This window comes from Propithecus coquereli, unplaced genomic scaffold (genome assembly GCF_000956105.1).
Source record: "Propithecus coquereli isolate 6110/MARCELLA unplaced genomic scaffold, Pcoq_1.0 Scaffold19, whole genome shotgun sequence".
In the NCBI taxonomy this organism is placed as follows: domain Eukaryota; kingdom Metazoa; phylum Chordata; class Mammalia; order Primates; family Indriidae; genus Propithecus; species Propithecus coquereli.
In genome coordinates this window covers 7412558-7432363 of record NW_012143856.1, presented here as the reverse complement: position 1 = coordinate 7432363, position 19806 = coordinate 7412558, and the positions used below count along the sequence as shown (strand labels likewise).

Below are 19806 nucleotides of genomic sequence, written 5' to 3'. Positions count from 1 at the left end.
AGGAATTTATTTTGAGGATTAAACAATTAATCTAAACATATATTGTCCTTTGTTATAGTCACAAAATTTGTGGCAATTTGAAAACCAATGACAAAATTTTTAAATTCATAATTTAAATTCAGAAATTGTTGATAACTTGATGAATTGATTTCTTGTATGACTGTTGTCAGTCTCACACTGATTTTTAAGACTACAAGGGGGAAATTTCTCCTCTTTTGGATAGGTTACTTTTAATTTAAACATATAGAAAAATTATTAGAAAAAATGATCTCAGTGTAGACCAATGTTTTATTGAATTTCCTCCTTTCCCTTAAAATATGTAGTATATGTATTACAATGATATCTTTGGAATCTGTGTTGAGTTAATCCTATTAAAAAGCCTCCTTGAATGAAGCCTACAGAATCTACTGTATAGGCTTTATAGAATGGCCTTCTAGTCAGCTAGACAGCTCTCCGAAAGTAAGATTTCAATGTAATCAACCAAAGCAAAGCACAGAAACATAATACTATAAGCAATGTGTCAGAATGGCATTTTTTTCTTGGTGTTTGTGGCAAATACAGAATGATGATTAAGGGCCAAGTTTGTGTTACATTATTGATGATTGACATGCATCGTGACTAGGTTTTGCTATCTATATTATTTTTAGCATTTTTAAAAGATAGGCTGCTAAAATTGAGCAACTGCTGCTTTTTATTAATTTGAGAACTTAAGAGAGGAAAATAATTAACATTTATTGACTGCCTATTATGCCAGGTGCCATGTATGAGGTTGGCCTGTAGTCTTTCTAATCCTCATATTTCACCAATGAGGTAGATGTTATCATTACTATTCTACAGAAAAGATATGGCCACTCAGAGAATTTCACTTACTTACACAAGTTCACACAGCAAGTAGGTAGCAATGCTGCTATTTGAACCAAGATATGTCCGATAAAATTGTACAGTTATGGCAATAGGTGGAACTAAATATACTATCAAAACTGAATAAAAACATCTTTTATATTTGTATTTTTGCATCAATCCTAGGAGCCCAACTTAATGTATCTTGAGACGAAAACTCTAAATGATTTAGAATAGTATTAATATTTCCTATATAAAAATCTGCATTATGTTAGCTCTAGGTACTGATGAATTTCTGTTTTTAGCCTTTTAGAATGTATTGTCATTGTGTAGATTTTAGGATGCTAAATAACATTGACTTTACGTATCTCATTACCTCCCTGGTGAAACTTACAAATCTGCTTTTCTTTCTTACCTTTTATTGGGCTAGCTTTATCGTGTCTTTAAATTACTGGCCTCTGAATAAAAGCATCATAAGGTCAGTACAACTCAGAACTAAGATTTGATATTACATTTAGTTTTTATTCTATTGTCTTTATTGTCTCTAGAATCGAGTTAGAGTAGAACTCATCTTGAAGCATTTAGTAAGAAATGAGTTGTTCATTCTGCAAATGCTTATTGAGGTGTGGTGCTGAGGACTCAGAGATGGAAGAAGCTGGCAATGTACCAATGTCATATTTACCTGAACTCTCAAAGGAAGGTATGCTGCTGCTGGTTTTAGGCACTTCTAACGGAAGGATGTTAATTTATTCTTGACCTTTTAATTTGTCAGACCACAATTATTCAGCAGTATAGTCAGCATTAAACAAATTTTGGGCTTCATAAGATACAAACTTTATCTAATATCACTTGTAGATGTTATTTTTTTTCTCCTGTATCAATAAAAATTCATGTGGCTTTGCACAATTGTATTTTGTAGTGTTTTCTGCTATATAAGAGTCAGCTGGAACACTTGTGAAAATGCAGATTCCTGGGCCTCCAGACCTATGGCTACTGACTCCCTGTGGGAGAGGCTTGGTAGTCTGTACTTTTTCACAAAATGTCAGTTGATTCTTAGGAACACTGGTTTTTGAAAGTGAGAGCCCAGTGCAATCAAATCAAGCTGGGCATAGAAAAGTAATACAGTTAAAAAATGTAGCAGAATGGCATTTTTCCTGAGTAAATGTAGTAAATACAGAATGAAGACCAAAGGTCTGAGCTTCTTTTAAAAGTTAAGAGATGCACTGATACATCTCAGAATATATAGCAAACACAAATGGTTTCTCTCCATTATTTCAATCTGAGCTGTGTTCATAGGTAGGAGGGATTAGGTGGTGTACGTTCGAGGAAATACTGGACTGAAGGGCTTACGAAGACCAGAGTTAGTGTTGGCGAGGCCCAATTCAAGGCCCAGGGCTATCTCTGTACTATTTATGGAACTATAGAGGCTGACCGGAGTGAATTGACAGTAACTCTATCCTCGGGGTGGATATGACCCCACTTATCTTCACTTAAATAAATCCAGTTTTAGTAAGAAATATGATGTGGAGATATTGAGAACAAGAACTTCTCTTACAGCTAAGTTGTTCTTTGTACAGAAAAAGCAGGGTTTCTCTAGAAGAGAACATGTGTCATCTGGGAGCTTATTTATTTTGGCCAGTCGTACTCCATGGTTTATCTTGTGATTCTGACTGTTGTTTTTGTGGTTGTTTTGCATCAAGATGCTTTTTTAAGCTAATAATATGCTCAGGATCCCAACATGTGTCAAGCATGGTGATTTGATATGGAACAAGTCATAAGTGTGTGTGTGTGTGTGTGTGTGTGTGTGTGTATAGAGAGAGATGTGTATGTATGTAAATGTTACTTTGCAAATGGACCAATAGCCATAACGAACAAATATTTTAAAAATTAACTGCATACCAATATTTTGTTTTTCTTTTCTTGGATATGCAATTTAAATTGTAGTGGGGCTAATGTAGGTTTTATAGCAATTCTGTACTGGATAAAGAGCCTGAGGCTGAAAGAAGTTTCTTATGCAGTTCATGAAGCTGACGAATGAGGGAGCTAGACCTCTATTCCAGGTCTTGAGACTTGTGAGGTCCTTGCTATCAGTCACTGTCCTCTACTGATTTCACTGTCCTCTCCTGATTTCAGCAAGGCCAGGCACAGTGGCTCATCCCTGTAATTGCAGCATTATGGGAGGCTAAGGCAGAAGGATCGCCTGAGGCCAGGAGTTCTAGATCAGCCTGGATGGGCAACATAACAAGTCCCCGTCTCTACAAAAAAATTAAAAAAAATTACCTGGGTGTGATGGTACGCACCTATAGTCCCAGCTACTCGGGAGGCTGTGGTGGGAGGATCATTTGAATCCAGGAGTTCAAGGCTGCTTTGAGCTATGATTGTGCCACTTCATTCTAACTAGCCTTATGAAAGAGTGATACCCCATCTCAAAAAAAAGGGGGGGGGGCAGGCAATATCATGTGATACTAGCCCAGACAGCCAAAATAGATTATTTAAATTAGAATAATGACAGATTTTATAATAAACATTAGTTTTCTGAGTCAATTTACAATATAAAGTCAAATTATTCTAAATTGATTTTTAAAGATGACTTCAATTAATCTTTCTCTTGCAAACAGTTTTAATTAGATTTACTGGTGAAAGAAGTTGTTAAGGCAGTCAGTGCGATTTGTTACTATGAATAGGACTTGACGATATATTGAAATAATAGGGGTAGAGTCCCTCATACAATATCGTGTATTGTAGACTAATAAATATTTTTGATGATAGGAATTATCCCAAAGGAAGGTATATCCATACTTACTATTTTATAGTAACTTATTTTGTTTCTCCATTTTATAGTATGAATTTTTAGATGGTAAATGTGTCCATTTCTTACTATTTTATAGTTTTTAGGAAATGAAGACTAGATTTAGCTTTGAAAGTTTAAAGGCTACATTTTTCACTAACGTTTCATTATACTTACTAATCTCTATGTACAGTGGGAACACATGGGAATTTTCTTCTTTTCAACTGTAAATTTCTAATGTATGGGCTTATAGAGCTTAGTAGTAATTTTAATTTTGTTATGTTGTAAGATACTTGTAAAGGTATTTTACTGAAGATACAATGTGCCTTGAGTCTTCTAAGTTTGTTTCCTAAGAACTCAATATAAGTAAAAGTAGATGATAAAACTTTATGTTCTTTTGGATTCATTAAAGTTAACCAGGAAGATATTGTGGTATAAGCCTAATATTCTTTATTTGATAGCCTATGTTTTAGTATACCCCTGGCAGTTTGTAGATTTTTAAACTCGAATCTGGAAATAGTAATGCTAAGATTATTAAAATAAGTGAACGTCTTTAAGCTTTTAAACTTTTCAAATGTCTTAATCCCTCATTTTGATAATTCATTTGAGTGAATTTATTACTTGTTCTAAATGTATGATAAAATAACCTGGACAATGCATTGTATGAAAAACCTCTAACAGATTCAAGTGGTTGGTTTGTATTATTACTATTTTTACAATTTGCTGATTTTATTCTTTTTTAAAATGATGTTTGCTGCTTTTGTTTTTCTTTAGGGTCGTTGCTCCAGGGAGAACTGCAAATACCTTCATCCACCCCCACACTTAAAAACGCAATTGGAGATAAATGGGCGCAATAACTTGATTCAGCAGAAGAACATGGCCATGCTGGCCCAGCAAATGCAACTAGCCAATGCCATGATGCCTGGTGCCCCATTACAACCCGTGGTAAGCATGTTTTCAATACTCACTCATTAAGTTTGTAGCAGTATCAGTTGCTTTAGCATTTCCTAGCAAAGTTAGGTATCAATCAAATCCTGGAACAGCTTTCACATTGCATAGTTACAGATGCTAGAAAATTTCTGACAGTAGTAAATCAATATTGTAGACTTGGAAGTCTCATCAAAGGAGAACTAATTTAGGGGAGGCAGAAAATTCAAGGGCTTTTTTAGAAAAAGCTAAATTTGATAAACTGTGGGTGCTCATAGATATTTAATGTTTGCTAAGCAGTGTATGTGGGTAACTTGTTTCGGAATACACATATCTATTTAATTGTTTGGGTTTTTTTTGGTGTGTGTGTGTCATAAATGAGTTTAATAATCTTTACTCACATTTATTCATAAAAGTGTGAAAGATTTGTAATAATTTGTGTTAGGTTGAAAAAAGTGTTTTGTTAATCATGATACTATAATTCTATATTTAAATTTAAATACACGTTAAAATTTGTGATGATCAGAATATATCTGTCAAAACTTTATGTCACTAACTTATATGCAATATTATGGATTCGTGGGGATATGAAGACCCACATTTTTCTCGTTTTCTAACTGTAGCATGTGTGCTAACTAATTTTTTTCTAATACATTTTAACACCTGAACTCAATGTAATTATTATTTTCTCTTAAAACTTAATACAACAATCATTCCAAAAAAGAGAAAGGGATTGCATTTCAAGGTGGGAGGGATCTCCACATTAATTGGCAGTGATGCCAATTACTAATTGTATGCAATTGAGAGAATATTATTATTATAATCTACTAATCTACTAATTTCACGTCTGTATTGGGTTAGTGTGAAGATTTCCATTTGGTTAAAAAATTTAGCTATAATCATTCTCTGTAGTACATAATATAGGACAAAAGTCTTTTTACACTTGGCCCTCACATACTTTCAAACATCTGGTAAATCCTTGGGATGGCTACTCCCTTAGTTGATACAAGATCTCTCCTGGATGTGAAGATACCTTGTTCCATTTAAACATTTAAAGCGTGCAGTACTGCCAGGCTGTACCCTCTCTGTGACCTGGAGCACCTTTGAGATCAGCAAGTGTGGTACTGGGCAGGACCGCACATTCCTCACTGTGAGGTCTTGGCCTGTCTCCTGACCTAGTCCTTGAGTTGGTCTGACTCTCAAGGCAATTCTAGCATATCATATGTGCAATCCTGGGAAACACTATAAACAATACCTATGCTCTGTGAAATACCAGTAACAAATTTTTTGTTTATGAAATCACTAAATCACAGATTTCTCAAACCATCAGAACAATTTTTGATGCTTTTGTTGGAAAATTCTCTGTTTACATACAGTAATTATTTTTATTAGTTGTGAGCACATTCAGGCTTTATGTTAATTTTTCCTTATATGACTAGATTTGAATGTGGAATTAAAAGGCATCCTGAGATCCTAGTGTAAAAATATGCTCTATTCAGAGCGATGACTTTGTAGTAAGTATAGAAATCATTTTAACTATTCAATTTTAAAGCATTTGAGATTTTAATGAGTGTAGAGAAGGCTTTAATCCAGGAAATTTGCCTTCAAAACCCCACCTGAGAATTTTTGATGCTGTTTGTAGTCAGCACTGTTTTGATGAGGATAGTGACGTGGAGATTTAGAAATAAATGGAGTGGTCATAATCAGCTGGTTATGGGGACATTCGTGTGGACCTACGAGTAGGGATTATAACAGGGTTGGAAGCAGCCAGGTGACTAATATGGAAAAGGATTGCCACTCAGAATGGTCTCAAGTACAGATGAGAGCATTTGAAGACATGGCATTCATTAACTTGGATCCCACTCAGGTGGTGGTGATATCAAAGGCGGTAATACTATGAGCAGAGCCAGAGCTTCAGGAGCATCGGAGCAGTGACAACACTGCTCAAGCAGATGACAGCATCCTACTTCTCCAGAGCCAACCGGCTTGGCCCCCAAACCCTAGGTGGAGGACAGGAAGGGGAGAGGGGGCTAGCAAGGCCTAAGCAAATTTGGAAGTATCTAGTGTTATGCCTGGCATATAGCAGAGATCAGTAATTGCTTGATGAGTGAAAGAACAAATGAAGAAAGGAGTTTCCAAGACACCAGAACAAGAGGCAGAGGTTCGTGGTAGTTTACCTACTCCAGAGTCCGAAGGAATCATAACCAGGAACCCGGAGCCCAAGCCGGGTTACAGAGGCTGCAGCCATCGAATGGGGCACAGAGGTGGATACACATTTACGTACTATTAGCAAAGGCAGTCAAGGGCTTGATGAGGGTACTGCTGACAATAAGAAATATGCCACTCAGTTTGGGTTACTATGCAACCGAGTTTCGATTGTCATCTTCTCATCAATTGTGAGAGACTGGGTCTAGAAATTTAAGATCTTCAGAACATGACACGAGGCAGATTTGGGGAATGCAGGATTTATAGGAGAGTTTTGGTTGTCATAGACTTTGTTAGCCTATATTAAAATACACCATGCCAAGAATCAAAAATAGGACTTGACATTTTTGAGACAAATACAATAGTTTAGGGGCATTTACTGCACTCAACACTTTTTGTATATTAAATCTCATAATCATCCCATAAAGTAGGTAATATTATTCTAAATTTAGAGATAAAAATTCAGAGGTTCAGAGGTGTTAAATAAATTGCTCAGATTACACAGCTGAGCACCAAGGTCAAGATTTTAATCCAGCCTGTTCAGGATCCAACATTCATGCTGTGGAAATGCTACTTGTAGACACACTACCAACCAACTCTGGGTCCGTGGCTGATTCATTTAAGATTTCTGACCTTCTTCAACATATAGTGAAAAATTTAAAATATATTATCCGTAAGGTCCTAACAATATTGTAACTTAAACATAATCATTCTTATTTCAAAAGATGAGAAAATTAGTAGAAAATAATTTGTGTTTACTTTCTAAAAGTTAATGTAATAAATTATAGAAAAATTGACATTAATTCTATCATTTCTAAACCACTAACAAAAACGTTAAACAATCATTTTTTCTTTATCATATGTTCTTTGAAGATAAATGGAAGACCTATGGTATTTAATTATTCAAATTAAAAAAATAAAACTTCTGGATTCTCTAAATACTACTTTATTATTATTATTATCATTATTATCATGATTACTTTGCCACATACTGTCTGGTGCAAAGGTAACCTAATGAGAAATTGCAACATAATTTAACCAAAGATATACTGCATCTTGTGGTGGCTCACCACCTGCAGGCATCTGGTGAATTTCTTCAGTCCATCCCAGAAAAGTGTCCTTCAGAAATTCTGTTGATTCCAGGCTCTTTTCATTGCCCTCAAAGAGCTCTGTGTAAGCAGCCATTATGAAACGCTGTATGTGCGCTCTGGGGTTTCAGTGGCCTAATGTGCCTTTACCTGTGATCCCAAAGCTTACCGTCGGTTACCCATAGTTTCTGATGGCGTCTATCCTGCAGGTACACACACCTAGCTGCCACAAGGCACATCCCTTGTGTAGAAATCCCGATGCATTTCATGAATTTGAACTAGCCTAGGGATCACGAAATTCTAAGTTAATGATTTTAGCTGAAGTCTTGGGAGCTTGTTTGCTGCTTCTGTCACCTTGACTTTGCTGCCATGTCATGTTCCAAGCATTTGTTGGCAGTCAGATGCAGAATGCTTTGAAGTCATCATTTGTCACACTTCCAGGAACACCTAGAATTCTTAAATAGTTTTTTAGTGCTTTACTTTCCAGTTTATCCAACTAGTAAAGAAACAAGGCCACTTCATTCCCAGAGTGTTTCTGGTGAAACATTTCTATGTCAGTCCCCTCAGTCATCTTGCTGTCCTTACTGCCTGTTCCCATCGGCCTGAGAGGACGGGCCCTGGAGTTTAGGAACTAGGCCGTGTTTGGTTGATACCTTTCTCCTAGGAGGGCTGGAAGCGAGTCTTCTTTATTTAAATGTTTATAACTTCCACAAAACTAGAGTGAAGGATAAAGTGACACTAAGAGTAAAGGAGCCACTCATTTGATTTTTCCAGTCACAAGTCAGTCTAGGAGCAGAGTTTATAACAGCATTTGTTGTTTTATTCCAGTAATGCTTTCTTAGAAAAATAGCTTTGTAATATAAATTTGCTGATAACTCCTGTTAGCTTTTGGCACTGTTTATATTCAGAATAGTTCACTGAGACTAGTTATAGCTCTGGGTACAAGGTTATGTTTACCCAGAAACATAGTGCCACATATCTTGATTGTGTGCTGTTAATTTCTTTTAAAAAGCTTTATTTTTTTACTTCTTCACACTCCCGTAATATCTAGAAAAATATGACTTTTAAAATTTGTATTCTATGAATTCCAGCTGATACTGGTTACATATTATTTTGTTATATATACTCCCTCTATTTTATTAAAAATCTCAAACGTTTTTTGCGAAACAAACACTGTTTCATACAGTGTTTTAAAGTAAGTGACAGCCCCTATGACATTTGCACTATTACAGCATGGTAACTACATTGCTAAAACTTAGAAAGTTTAATATAAAAAAATCACAAAACAAGAAGAATTTAAAATTTTGGATAGGCATACTAGAGACAGTAACTATTAAATTTTCAGGTAAAAAGAGAAAATAACATTAATCATTTTTATTTAACATTCCGGTATCCTAGAAAATATTTAATGCATTTGCTGGTTAGTTTCTGTGGCAAAGAAAAGCAATTGGCAAATCCATTTACATATATGTGTTAAGCAAATGTTTATAGAGGACCTGTATAAATGCCAATTGCAGGATAAAATATGAACAAGATTGCCCTCTGAGAGCCTGCAGTCTAGTTAGAGGAGAGGACATATTTAAGTAAACACAAGTGGTGATAAATGCTGCATTCTAGCAATGAGGAGTTCTGCGGGAACAGAGGGTAGGAAAAGCCCTTCATAGTTGGAGATATGGATGAATCAGGGGAAATTTCAAGAGGAAGAATCCTAATTCTTGAAGCACGATTAAGCATTAAACAGGCTGGGCAGGGGTAGCATTCAATGTGGAAGGAAAACCATGTTCAAAAGAAGAGAGCCGTAAGGGAGCATGTGTCCTTGGAGACCTTACGTAGAATCAGAAAAGTGTACCTGTATCTGTGGAAGACCACATAATATATGGAACTGGAATCACCCAGGAGCTTTCAAAAAATACAGCCGCCTGGGTGTCTTTCCCCAGAGATTATGATGAGTGAGGGCGTGGCCAGGGCATTCACGGTTTAAAAGTCGTCCAGGTGATTTAAATGGATACCTGGTCCATTTTGTGAGAACCACTGGTTTCAGAACCACTAGGAATCAGACGCACCTGTGTTCAAGTTCTAGGCCTTCTATTCACTCGTTTGTGACTATGGACATGTAGTCTTTGTGAGCCTTTTTCTTTTTTTAATTTATTTGGTTTTTAAAAATTTTTATTTCAAAATATTAAGGGAGTACAGATGTTTTTGATTACATGGATTGCTTTTGTAATACTTGAGTCACAGCTATAGATGTGCCTGTCACCCAAATAGTGTTCATCGTACCCATTAGGTAGGTTTTGTGACCCTGCCCTCTCCCTTCTCCCCCCTGCTTGATTTCTCCTGAGTTTTACTTCTCTCTGTGCACATATGTGCTCATCGGTTAGTTCCAGTTTAATAATGAGTACAGTGGTATTTTTTATCTGCAAAATGGAGCTAATACCCACCTGACAAGCCTGTAATTCCCTCATTCATTCATTCATTCACTCAAGCATTCATTCAACAGGTATTTATTGAGTGCCTACTCTATGCCAGGCATTGTTCTGGGTTCTGGGAGTTTAGCAGGGAACTAAAAAGATCTCCCCCAACCCCTCATCCCTCAAAAAATGCAAAAGAAAAAAAAAATCTCTCAGGGAACTTACGCTTTTTCTGTTATGAGGATTAAATACAATACCACAGATAAAGTACTTAGCACAATGCCGGCACACAATAAATAAGGAATTACTAATAATAATCGTGTTTGCACAGTTAACTGGGTCATAGTATGAAATTGAATAACACTTTAATTTATAATGAAGCCTGATTACCTTAATGGAATCAGAATGTCTCATTTAAAACAAACAAGTGATTAACCCATAAATGGCACCAGAGTTATTTAAGTTTGTAATTTGTTTTTCTCTTCTGAGGGTGTTCAGTGGCAAAAAGTGATTATAAACCAAACGTCCTTATGCCTTCCGGCAACAAAGATACCCATAAAACATTATCACAAGGATGTAGTCAGTATAAAATACACTGATTACATAGTTTGCATGTTATCCCGTGGGTACTTCAGAGAAAATGGGATGCCACTTGATAATACGATTGCATTAATATCCGTCTTTGAGATTCTGCTGAACCCTCTGCAGGATAGCTTTTGCAACAGAGAACTGCCGGTGGAGCAGGTCAAGTGCTTTTCCTAATCTGATCGGGGCACTCTCTGATGGGGCTGGCAGCAACCTAACTACAACGAGGTGCTCTTTGAAAAAGCAATAAAAAAAAAGCAATGTAACAAATTTACAAAAATTTAAAAGAAACAAAGGAATGCTGCACTTTTTAATTTTCTTTTGGAATCAAGTTACAAAGTATTCTAGAGCTATTGTTATCGATTGTCTGCCTGTTCAGCAAACAGCTCTACTTATCTAAAGAGGAACAATTTGAGATAATGCTTGCAGAATAGTTGATGTTTCAGATTTTTAAAAGCTACTACAGGCTTTATTTGGGGAGAGTGCCCAAAAATTCTTCTCATTTGAATTTGCTCTGCTAAATGAAGGTGGAAAATCAATTCTCCTGAAGACTCTATAGAAACAATTCATAGGGTAGGTTGTTGCCAGTTAATATGATCAATATTCTTATAAAATAAAATTACTATTTTATCTGTAATATACAACAGCTGTATTATATGCATTTGTAGATTTTCAATGTATAGTATTTTATAAGACTTAACAAAGCTGAATGTTACTGGCCACTGGTCTTATTTTACTAAAATAAGAATGCTTTTCTTCCTTCCAAATAACTTTGTAAATTTGAGTGTTGCTTTAAGTAATTATAGTAGATTGTGTACAGTTACATAAACATCCCAATAACTTTCTGAAGTGTACATTACAAATGCACTATTTGGAAATGCATTGTTGATTCACAGCAAAGAAATGCAAAGGGGAATGATATTGACTGGCTTCTGTTGTCCACATGCTAAACTAGTCTTTTAGTCTTCTATGGTAAATTTCTTATAATTCATGAATATCTAATATATAAATTAGAGTGCTGATCTGGCTGGATTTTTATATACTATCAGACAATGTATTATAAAGTACAAATTTAATCTGAATATTCTCGAATAGAAATTTGAGTTCAACATATATTCAGTCACTGTACAATCAACCCTTGTCCTCTGCCACCAGACAGTGGAACAGTATTAAATCAGCTGCTGGTCAAGGAACTGTTGGTGGACAGAGACTGCCCTGAGCCCTAGTTTTGGACAAGTTATTGATTATTAATATTCGGAATTCACAGATAGTTTCTTGTCTGGGGGTAGCTGCTTTCAGCTGGGATGTGGTTGGGGATTGGGTATTAATTTAGTCCACTGCATCAGGCAAGGCCAATGACCTGGCAGAGCAGCTAACTATGCCATTCAAACCAACATGCTAGAGGCATAGTTATTTTAACTTGAAAATAGTGTAATCGATGGTATATTGCTTCTTCTTCCCCATGAATCAAAATATGTATTAAATATTCTATTTTTCACATTTTCTTAGTAAAAATGTGTATGCTAAACCCAAAGATTTTGTCCCAACACAATTTGTAAAGTCAAGAGAAGAGTGTATTCCCTAGGACAAGTATTCTCAGCATTGGCACTATTGACTTTTGGAGCTGGATAATTCTTTGTCATGAGGAGCTGTCTTGTATGTTGTAGGACACTTAGCAGTATCCATTAGATGCAAGAGCTCTGGCAACCAAAAATGTCTCCAAACGTTGCCGACTGTACCCCGAGGCCAAATCACTCATAGATGAAAACCATTCCTGCCCTAGGAAAAAGGGAATACTTGAAATCCATTTTATTCTTCTAAATATAGGACAAATCAGGGCCAGAGTAGATTTATATTCATTTTTAACACATTTATTTTATGCTATGAGAATTACTTTTGTAATATATACCTTATATTGCGGAAGGCTTTACTCCAATGCTCTCTTGAATAGTTTGTATACTGTGGGATCATCTAACTTCTTATTCCTATTAGAAGGAAGAATTAGCTACATTCTGTTGTCTCTTTCGTTCTGAAAAATGTTCTATGATTCTATTACTTACTGCTGGTTAAAGAATATAAATTGTTAAAAATTTCCTGAAAGAACAGCATCTATTTGGTCCACAAGTTTTTGTTTCAGAGATAAACATTATTACACAAAGCATTAAAATTCAAGAATTGAAATTTTATTGAATTAAGAATATAAAAATGGCCCATTGATAAGTGGGAAATTGTGTTCTGTTGTAATTTAAAAACGGGAAAAGCAAATTGTTAAAGTAGATTTCAGGTAAATTCTTTAATTCTGTTCAAGAACAGATATATTTTATGATACGCAAATTTGCATATAAACAAATAGAAACAATCCTTACATATCTATTAAAGCATTTATGGCAGAAATTCTTTGTTGTAGCAGTTTATTTGACACTGCCTATATGTATTTCCTTGAACAATCACGTAGCATTTCTTTAATAGTATTCTGTTTCAGACTTTACAATTCAGACTTCTTTCTCACTGGTGTGATGAATTTGTTGTTGAATATCTCAGAAGGGTGTGATAGCTGGTGGAATATTTATAATTTCCCCATCAAGTAAATATGCCAAACACTTTATCTTACGTGCTCAAAAGGAATGGTGTCATCATCACCTTTCACATACCCCATGAGATTTATTTACAGTTTACATTGACTGTGAAACTCTGTTATCCCCTGAGAGTTCTACTTTATTTATTCCAGATAATAGGACACTTGCAACCTATTAACAGTTGTAAACATCTTTCAAGTACAGCTGACATAGCAATTATGAAATCTATTTCATAGACAAGTTTCCAGGATTGACTCAGGACAAAGATGGAGAACAGGTGATCACAAGAAGTTCCTACATAGAAGTTTATCTATTACCAAAAAGAAATTACAAGTATTATAGAACCCCAAGATTCAAAATCCCAGTGGAGGATTAATAGATATTTTACATATTATATTTTAGAAAAACATTGATTTAATTAAACATTCTTATCCTGAGAGTAAATAAAGAATTAAAGGGAGGGAGGAAAGGAAGAATGGATTATGGATGGATGGATAAATGGAGGACACGTATAATGTAGGATATCAACTTTGAATTGAGACCTGCCTATTAAATTTTGCTTTTTATTTTTCAGCCAATGTTTTCAGTTGCACCAAGCTTAGCCACCAATGCATCAGCAGCCTTTAATCCCTACCTGGGACCTGTTTCTCCAAGCCTGGTTCCAGCAGAGATCTTGCCGACTGCACCAATGTTGGTTACAGGGAATCCTGGCGTCCCTGTCCCTGCAGCTGCTGCAGCAGCTGCACAGAAATTAATGCGGACAGACAGACTTGAGGTAGGCATGATTAGTCAGTTTCTTTATGAACTCTATTTTAATTCTCAAAGTGTGTTTTCCGTTTGCCTCTTACCATGGCAAAAATATTTTTCAAAATTCAAAGCAGAGATTTTGGTTCTGTGTTTGGAGAATTTCATTAGAATACAGGTAGGCTGTATTTGATGAATGTAATGTTTATAAAAGCCACAATATCTATGTGTAGAATAGTGGATAACGGCTTGGACTCTGGGTTCAGATTGCCTGTTACTTCACTATGCCTCAGTTTCCTGGTCTTTAAAATGGAGATAATTGCACTTACCGCAAAGAGTTAGATGAATGTCTAACACAAAATAAGTGCTTCCTAAATGTTTGTTGTTGTTTTTCTGCTGCTATCAAGAGTAACAAATTTTATCAATCCCCAAACAATTGTTCTGATAAAGATATAACAAATATTATAATAGTTACTCTCTATAAAACATTAAAAAACTATTAATACACGTTTCCTCATAAGCTGTACAATGTTTTGATTAAAATAGCAAGGCAGGTTTGGCTGTGTGGTGTGCTTTCATAAAAGTTTTTTAATAGGCATTTGCATGATGTTCTAAGTCCTAAAGTCAGGGATAGTCAGATGCATATGCTTTGCTGTTGCTCCATGAAAAAGAAATTATAGTTATAAGTCTTATTTTGAGGTCGTTGTTCAGAGTTTCGGCATGGCTGTAAATTAATGGATTTGGTAAACTATAGATGTAAGAAAAAGTGGCAACATTGAATGTATATTGAAGTTATAAACCTGCATTAAACCCACCTAAAGAACAAAATGGTATTTTCCTCTTTTCCCTGGTTAGGATGAGGCAATAGTAAGTTCTCAGAAGTTCTACATGTATTAATTACTAAGAAAGTGGAAAAAAATAAGGCTTTATATGAACATAAATTGACTCTAATAATTGCTAGTCAGTTTAGCAGGAATTTAGTTACTAAGCCCCAGTTTCTTATTTATTAACTTTTGTTGCATGCGTTAAAATGGACCTCAGATTTCAGCATATTTACAACCATATACCAGACATAAGCGTCACACATTTCATCCTCAAAACAATCTTATGAGGAAGATGCTATCTTTAATCCCATTTTATGGAGAAATCAGTTCAGGGGAAGAGATATGAAATAACTTGTTCTTGCTAGAGAGATACACCTAATACACCTGGATTTTAGAGTGGTTTGTCGTTACGAAATTGTACTTGCTCATTGTAACTAATGCTGTTTGCAGATGAATTTGAAGGAAATTTAAGAAATTTTAAATATTCTATATTATTTGATGCTTATTATGTACAGCAATTTTATTCCCCTGACCTTTCTAAAGCAACCTGGGTTTTTGATGCATAATCGTTGATTGATTAATGGGAACCAAATAGGCAGTCTGAACTCTTAATGAACTCTAATGAAGTAATTATTAATAGGAAGTGATATTCAGAAAACTGGTCAAAACTTTTCTAAACTAGTCCTCTCACAATTTTAGGTAATCTGTCATTAGTTATATTTTGTAGTGCTTAATTGAAGACTTTTGTCTTCTGGTTTTGTTTTTCTTTTGTGAGGAGCTACCTCTCGTGGATTTTGTCTGTTTTATTTTGCTGTGGTCTGAACAAATGGCTTCTATTGCATCGACTGTCATTTCTCTTTGACCTGAACTCTGCTTACTTAAATGCCTGATGATAGTGCAGCTTCCTGTCTTATTCCTGTTAACAGGATCTGATCCAGTGTTACAGCTACAACACCCTGTCAGGATATTGCAGCGTGAAGCTAAGAAGCAAATGTTTCTCCTCTGCGCTTGTGATTTTAGACAATCCTATCTTCAGGTTATTTCTTCACATGCTAATTGCAGCACATATTGAAGTCTAAAAGACATGGCAATAAAAGCACACACTCATTTACTAATTGGCCAAATGTTTGGTTATTTGGAGTTTAAGTCTGTACTCTATTTTTTCCTCATGGAATTCTGAAGTATCTCTTTGAATTTTGTGTTTCTTCTGAGGTGCAAATTTTCTGAGTCAATTAAAATATTGGCCAATTCTTCTTGCCACTTCTTTCTCTTTTTACTACAACTTGTTAGACAATAAGGCAATTTAAAATACTATAGATTTTCAGCTTTCTGGTCTTATATAATTGCTTAGAAGAGCTGACATATTTACAGCACACAATGTGAAGCTACAAAAAAATGTTAAATTGGAAAACAGGAATCCAAGATTTAGTGCTTGTGATGTTACTAATTAAATGAGAAAATTCAGGTCAGTATTCTCATATTCTCTAGGCTTCTCATATTCTCTAGGCTTCATAATCTTCACATATGAAATTAGAAGGTTTCACAAGACAATCTCTAAGATTAGAACATTTGAAGGACCATTACATCATTTTCTTGCTTTTAACGCCAGCCACAAGCTATTGAAACATTTTAAAAATTATATATAAAACATATTGTATATATGTATATATATCACATACACAAGAGCTTTATATTAATTTTCATATTATTCTTTTTTATTGGGTATCTTTTACAAGACTTTGTAGGCAAGTATTTTCTGTACTCTAAAATTCAGACTTCATGATTTTCTCTGAAAAGGAGCAGATCTCTTAAATATCATTCACTGAAGTGTGGCTTTTAAAATTCTATTTTGTGACCTTGAGATGCCTTTCTGTAATTTCCAAGCAGGAATGATTTTAAGAAATTATTAAAATTTCAGCGATGATTTTAAGAAATTATTAAAATGTATAAATACTAGAAAAGACTTGAGTTTTTTAGTCATACCTCTGCTTCATTACAAAGAGTTAGTAATTAGGGAAATCATTATTTGACTTATTTGCAAGATGCACAGTAATTTTTTATGATGCAAAAAGGATTTATGAATGCATTCATTCTCTCATTTACTCAACAATTCTAATGGTGAACTCTTGAACATCTTTCAAGTAGAAGACATTGTGAGGAATGTCTTTGAAACCTTTTAATTACTGTCTTATCAATCACAAGAAAAGATCCACATGAGAAATCCCAAACTCGTAATTGATACCCAATAACTTGTTAAACAGATGAACAAATGAGTCAATCAACCAATCAACCAGTTACTTAATTAATTAATCACAGAAAGATACATGCCCTTATTCAGGGCTTAGAGTAATGCCACAGAGGTAATAAAATATGAAAAACTTTTAACTTCAGGAGAAATTTTAGCATTTGTTAACATTCTCTATAGGAACATGTTTCCATTTTGAGCATTCTAACTATAAAATATGGCATTTTCATTATACTTCTAGACCTAGAGCAATGGTTTTCAAGCTTAAATGAGATTAGAATCACTTGGAGTGATTGTTAAAATGCAGGGCCTCATCACCAAAGACTAATTCAATAGGTCTGCAGTGGGAATCAGGCTTTTTTTTTTCACAGATGTGCCAGGTAATTCTAAATGTAAATGGTTTACAAAACACTTGCTCTGGAGAATGACAGCACTTGTTATTTAAGCCTCAACTTTTCATCATTTACTTAATATCTAGTTATTTTTTACTCCATTAAAAATCTTCCTCCTCCAATATACTTAACATTCTACGTATTGTTAAGTTGCTGAGAACACTGTGCACAGCATAATGAAATATTTTAGGTAAACAATGATTATTATTAAGGTAATTTCTGTTGCATAGCAGTGATCAAACAAAAACCAGTAGCCACATATTTCAGACACTGATGAAGATATTAGATTCCATTTGGTTAACTGCATCATTTTTATATCAACAGTCTATATGAGAAAAACGTATGAAGTATTCCAGAAAAGATGGGAAAACCACCTGGTTTCTCATATTTTCAGCTGAAGTCTACTTGTTTTAAAATAAATTATTCTTCTGCTAAAAGTTTTATTCTAATGAGATAATCATAACACGAGTTTCTAATTTAGTCCACTGGTTGCTGTATGCTTCCGTTACTTATTGACACAGCAGAGCTTAGTAATCCTTCTCATATAGGCAGAAAAAAATATGATACCTATTGACTACACAATAAAGAGTATATGAAGTTAAATGAGGATTAGAATAACAGTGAATGGCTGGCCTAGGTTGGGATTTTTATAGGAGTTTAATGGATTTAACATGATTGCTTACTAAAGACTTTCAATTCAGAAAAGATTAGAAAAGTAGATGCTTTTAATAATGTGGGAAAGGCTTATTGGTAGGATTATTTTAATTTTGTATTTCTGGAGAGGATGTTTGACTCCTGCTTAGGTGATATTTTAATATCTCTAGAAAATTAACAAATCTTGAGTTTTGTACACATATGTCTATGTAGTTTATTTTTTAAAAAAACTATAATAAGCTTTAGAATGGCTCTTAACGATATAGTCACATCCTCATTCAAATAATCTAATGTACTGTTTCTCTGTCAGTTATTAATCTCTGATTAGTTTGAGTTTTGTTGTAGAGATTATAGAGTTTTAAATTGTTTAAAATAAGGTAATTGCTAATCTTGGGTAGGCAACTGATTTTTCTGCTGTTCTTCCACTAATTTCTGCATCTAAATTAAAGCCAAAATTTCCCTATCTTTGCACTTATTTAGAAAAGGTAATAAAAATAGAGGTGAGCATTTGGAATATTGATGAGCTTATTTTAAAGTTATGTGTTTTTCTGTCTTACTGAGTTTGCACACTTGTTCATAGGAATGAATAAATGACAACCTGGAAGTAGATTTAATGGTTCTTTTGTTGATCATTCCTATTTATTTAGATTTTATTATTTTTTTTTACATGAGGTCAAGTGGCAAATTCTTAGTTATATTACTTGTAGAGCTATGCTTGTGTTCTGTAGCCTAAATGATAATGATGGGATCTGCCTTTTAGATTTCAAAGAAAATTTCCGTTTGATTGTAACAGAGATCCTATTAGGTGGCTAAAGTAGATGTACTTTTCTTCATTTTTTTAGAAAAGGAGAAGTGTATCAAATTTTTATAACTATTGGATAACTGAAACTAGAAATGACATCATCAGATATTTATCTTGGGAATTGTACAATAAATTGACTATGATCATTTCCCCTAATCACCAGAATTTTAAAATATAGAGATTTTAATCCTTTTTGAATGGAAAATACAGATCATTTCTTTGCTGTAGATTATAAACTTATGGCCAACATGAGGACAGAGTGCTGTGGGCACATTGATAAAATCATTGATTATCCAGTATTACCTTTTTGAAGTATTAGGTTAGCTCAAACGTAATAGAAAATGAAGCCTATGGTGCTTATTGTTGAACAACATATACATATGTCTTTGAATAAGTTTCTTAGTATTGGTCATTAAATATTAAATTGACTTCCCAAAATATTAAAGTAGACAGAGTCCCTGTTCCTTGTTTTAATTAGCTATGTTCCTGCTTTTGGATGTTATTCTCCAAAGATGGCTGAGTTAATTACACAAATATGGTGAACAAAAACCGTATTACTACAAAGGGATGTCTCCTTAAAAAATATGCAAATGACTCTCCAGTTTTGAATACGTTCAAACATTGACATTAATATCCTTAGAATCCCAGTGCTTTAACTTGCAGAATGTTGCTAGATTTAGTACTACTTATAAAACCCGTTATTATTTTGACCATTTTGAAATATGTTT

At 34.5% G+C, this 19806-nt stretch overlaps 1 protein-coding gene across 1 annotated transcript in view; it reads left to right on the top strand.

The window, feature by feature from the left end:
* The window catches only part of MBNL1 (muscleblind-like splicing regulator 1), a 239121-nt gene that overhangs the window by 195696 nt on the left and 23619 nt on the right, over positions 1–19806 (top strand). The window contains exons 3-4 of the mRNA XM_012642907.1: positions 4403–4573; positions 13992–14192. Of these exons, the coding sequence (XP_012498361.1) occupies positions 4403–4573; positions 13992–14192 (372 nt within the window). The remainder of the gene's footprint in view (positions 1–4402; positions 4574–13991; positions 14193–19806) is intronic.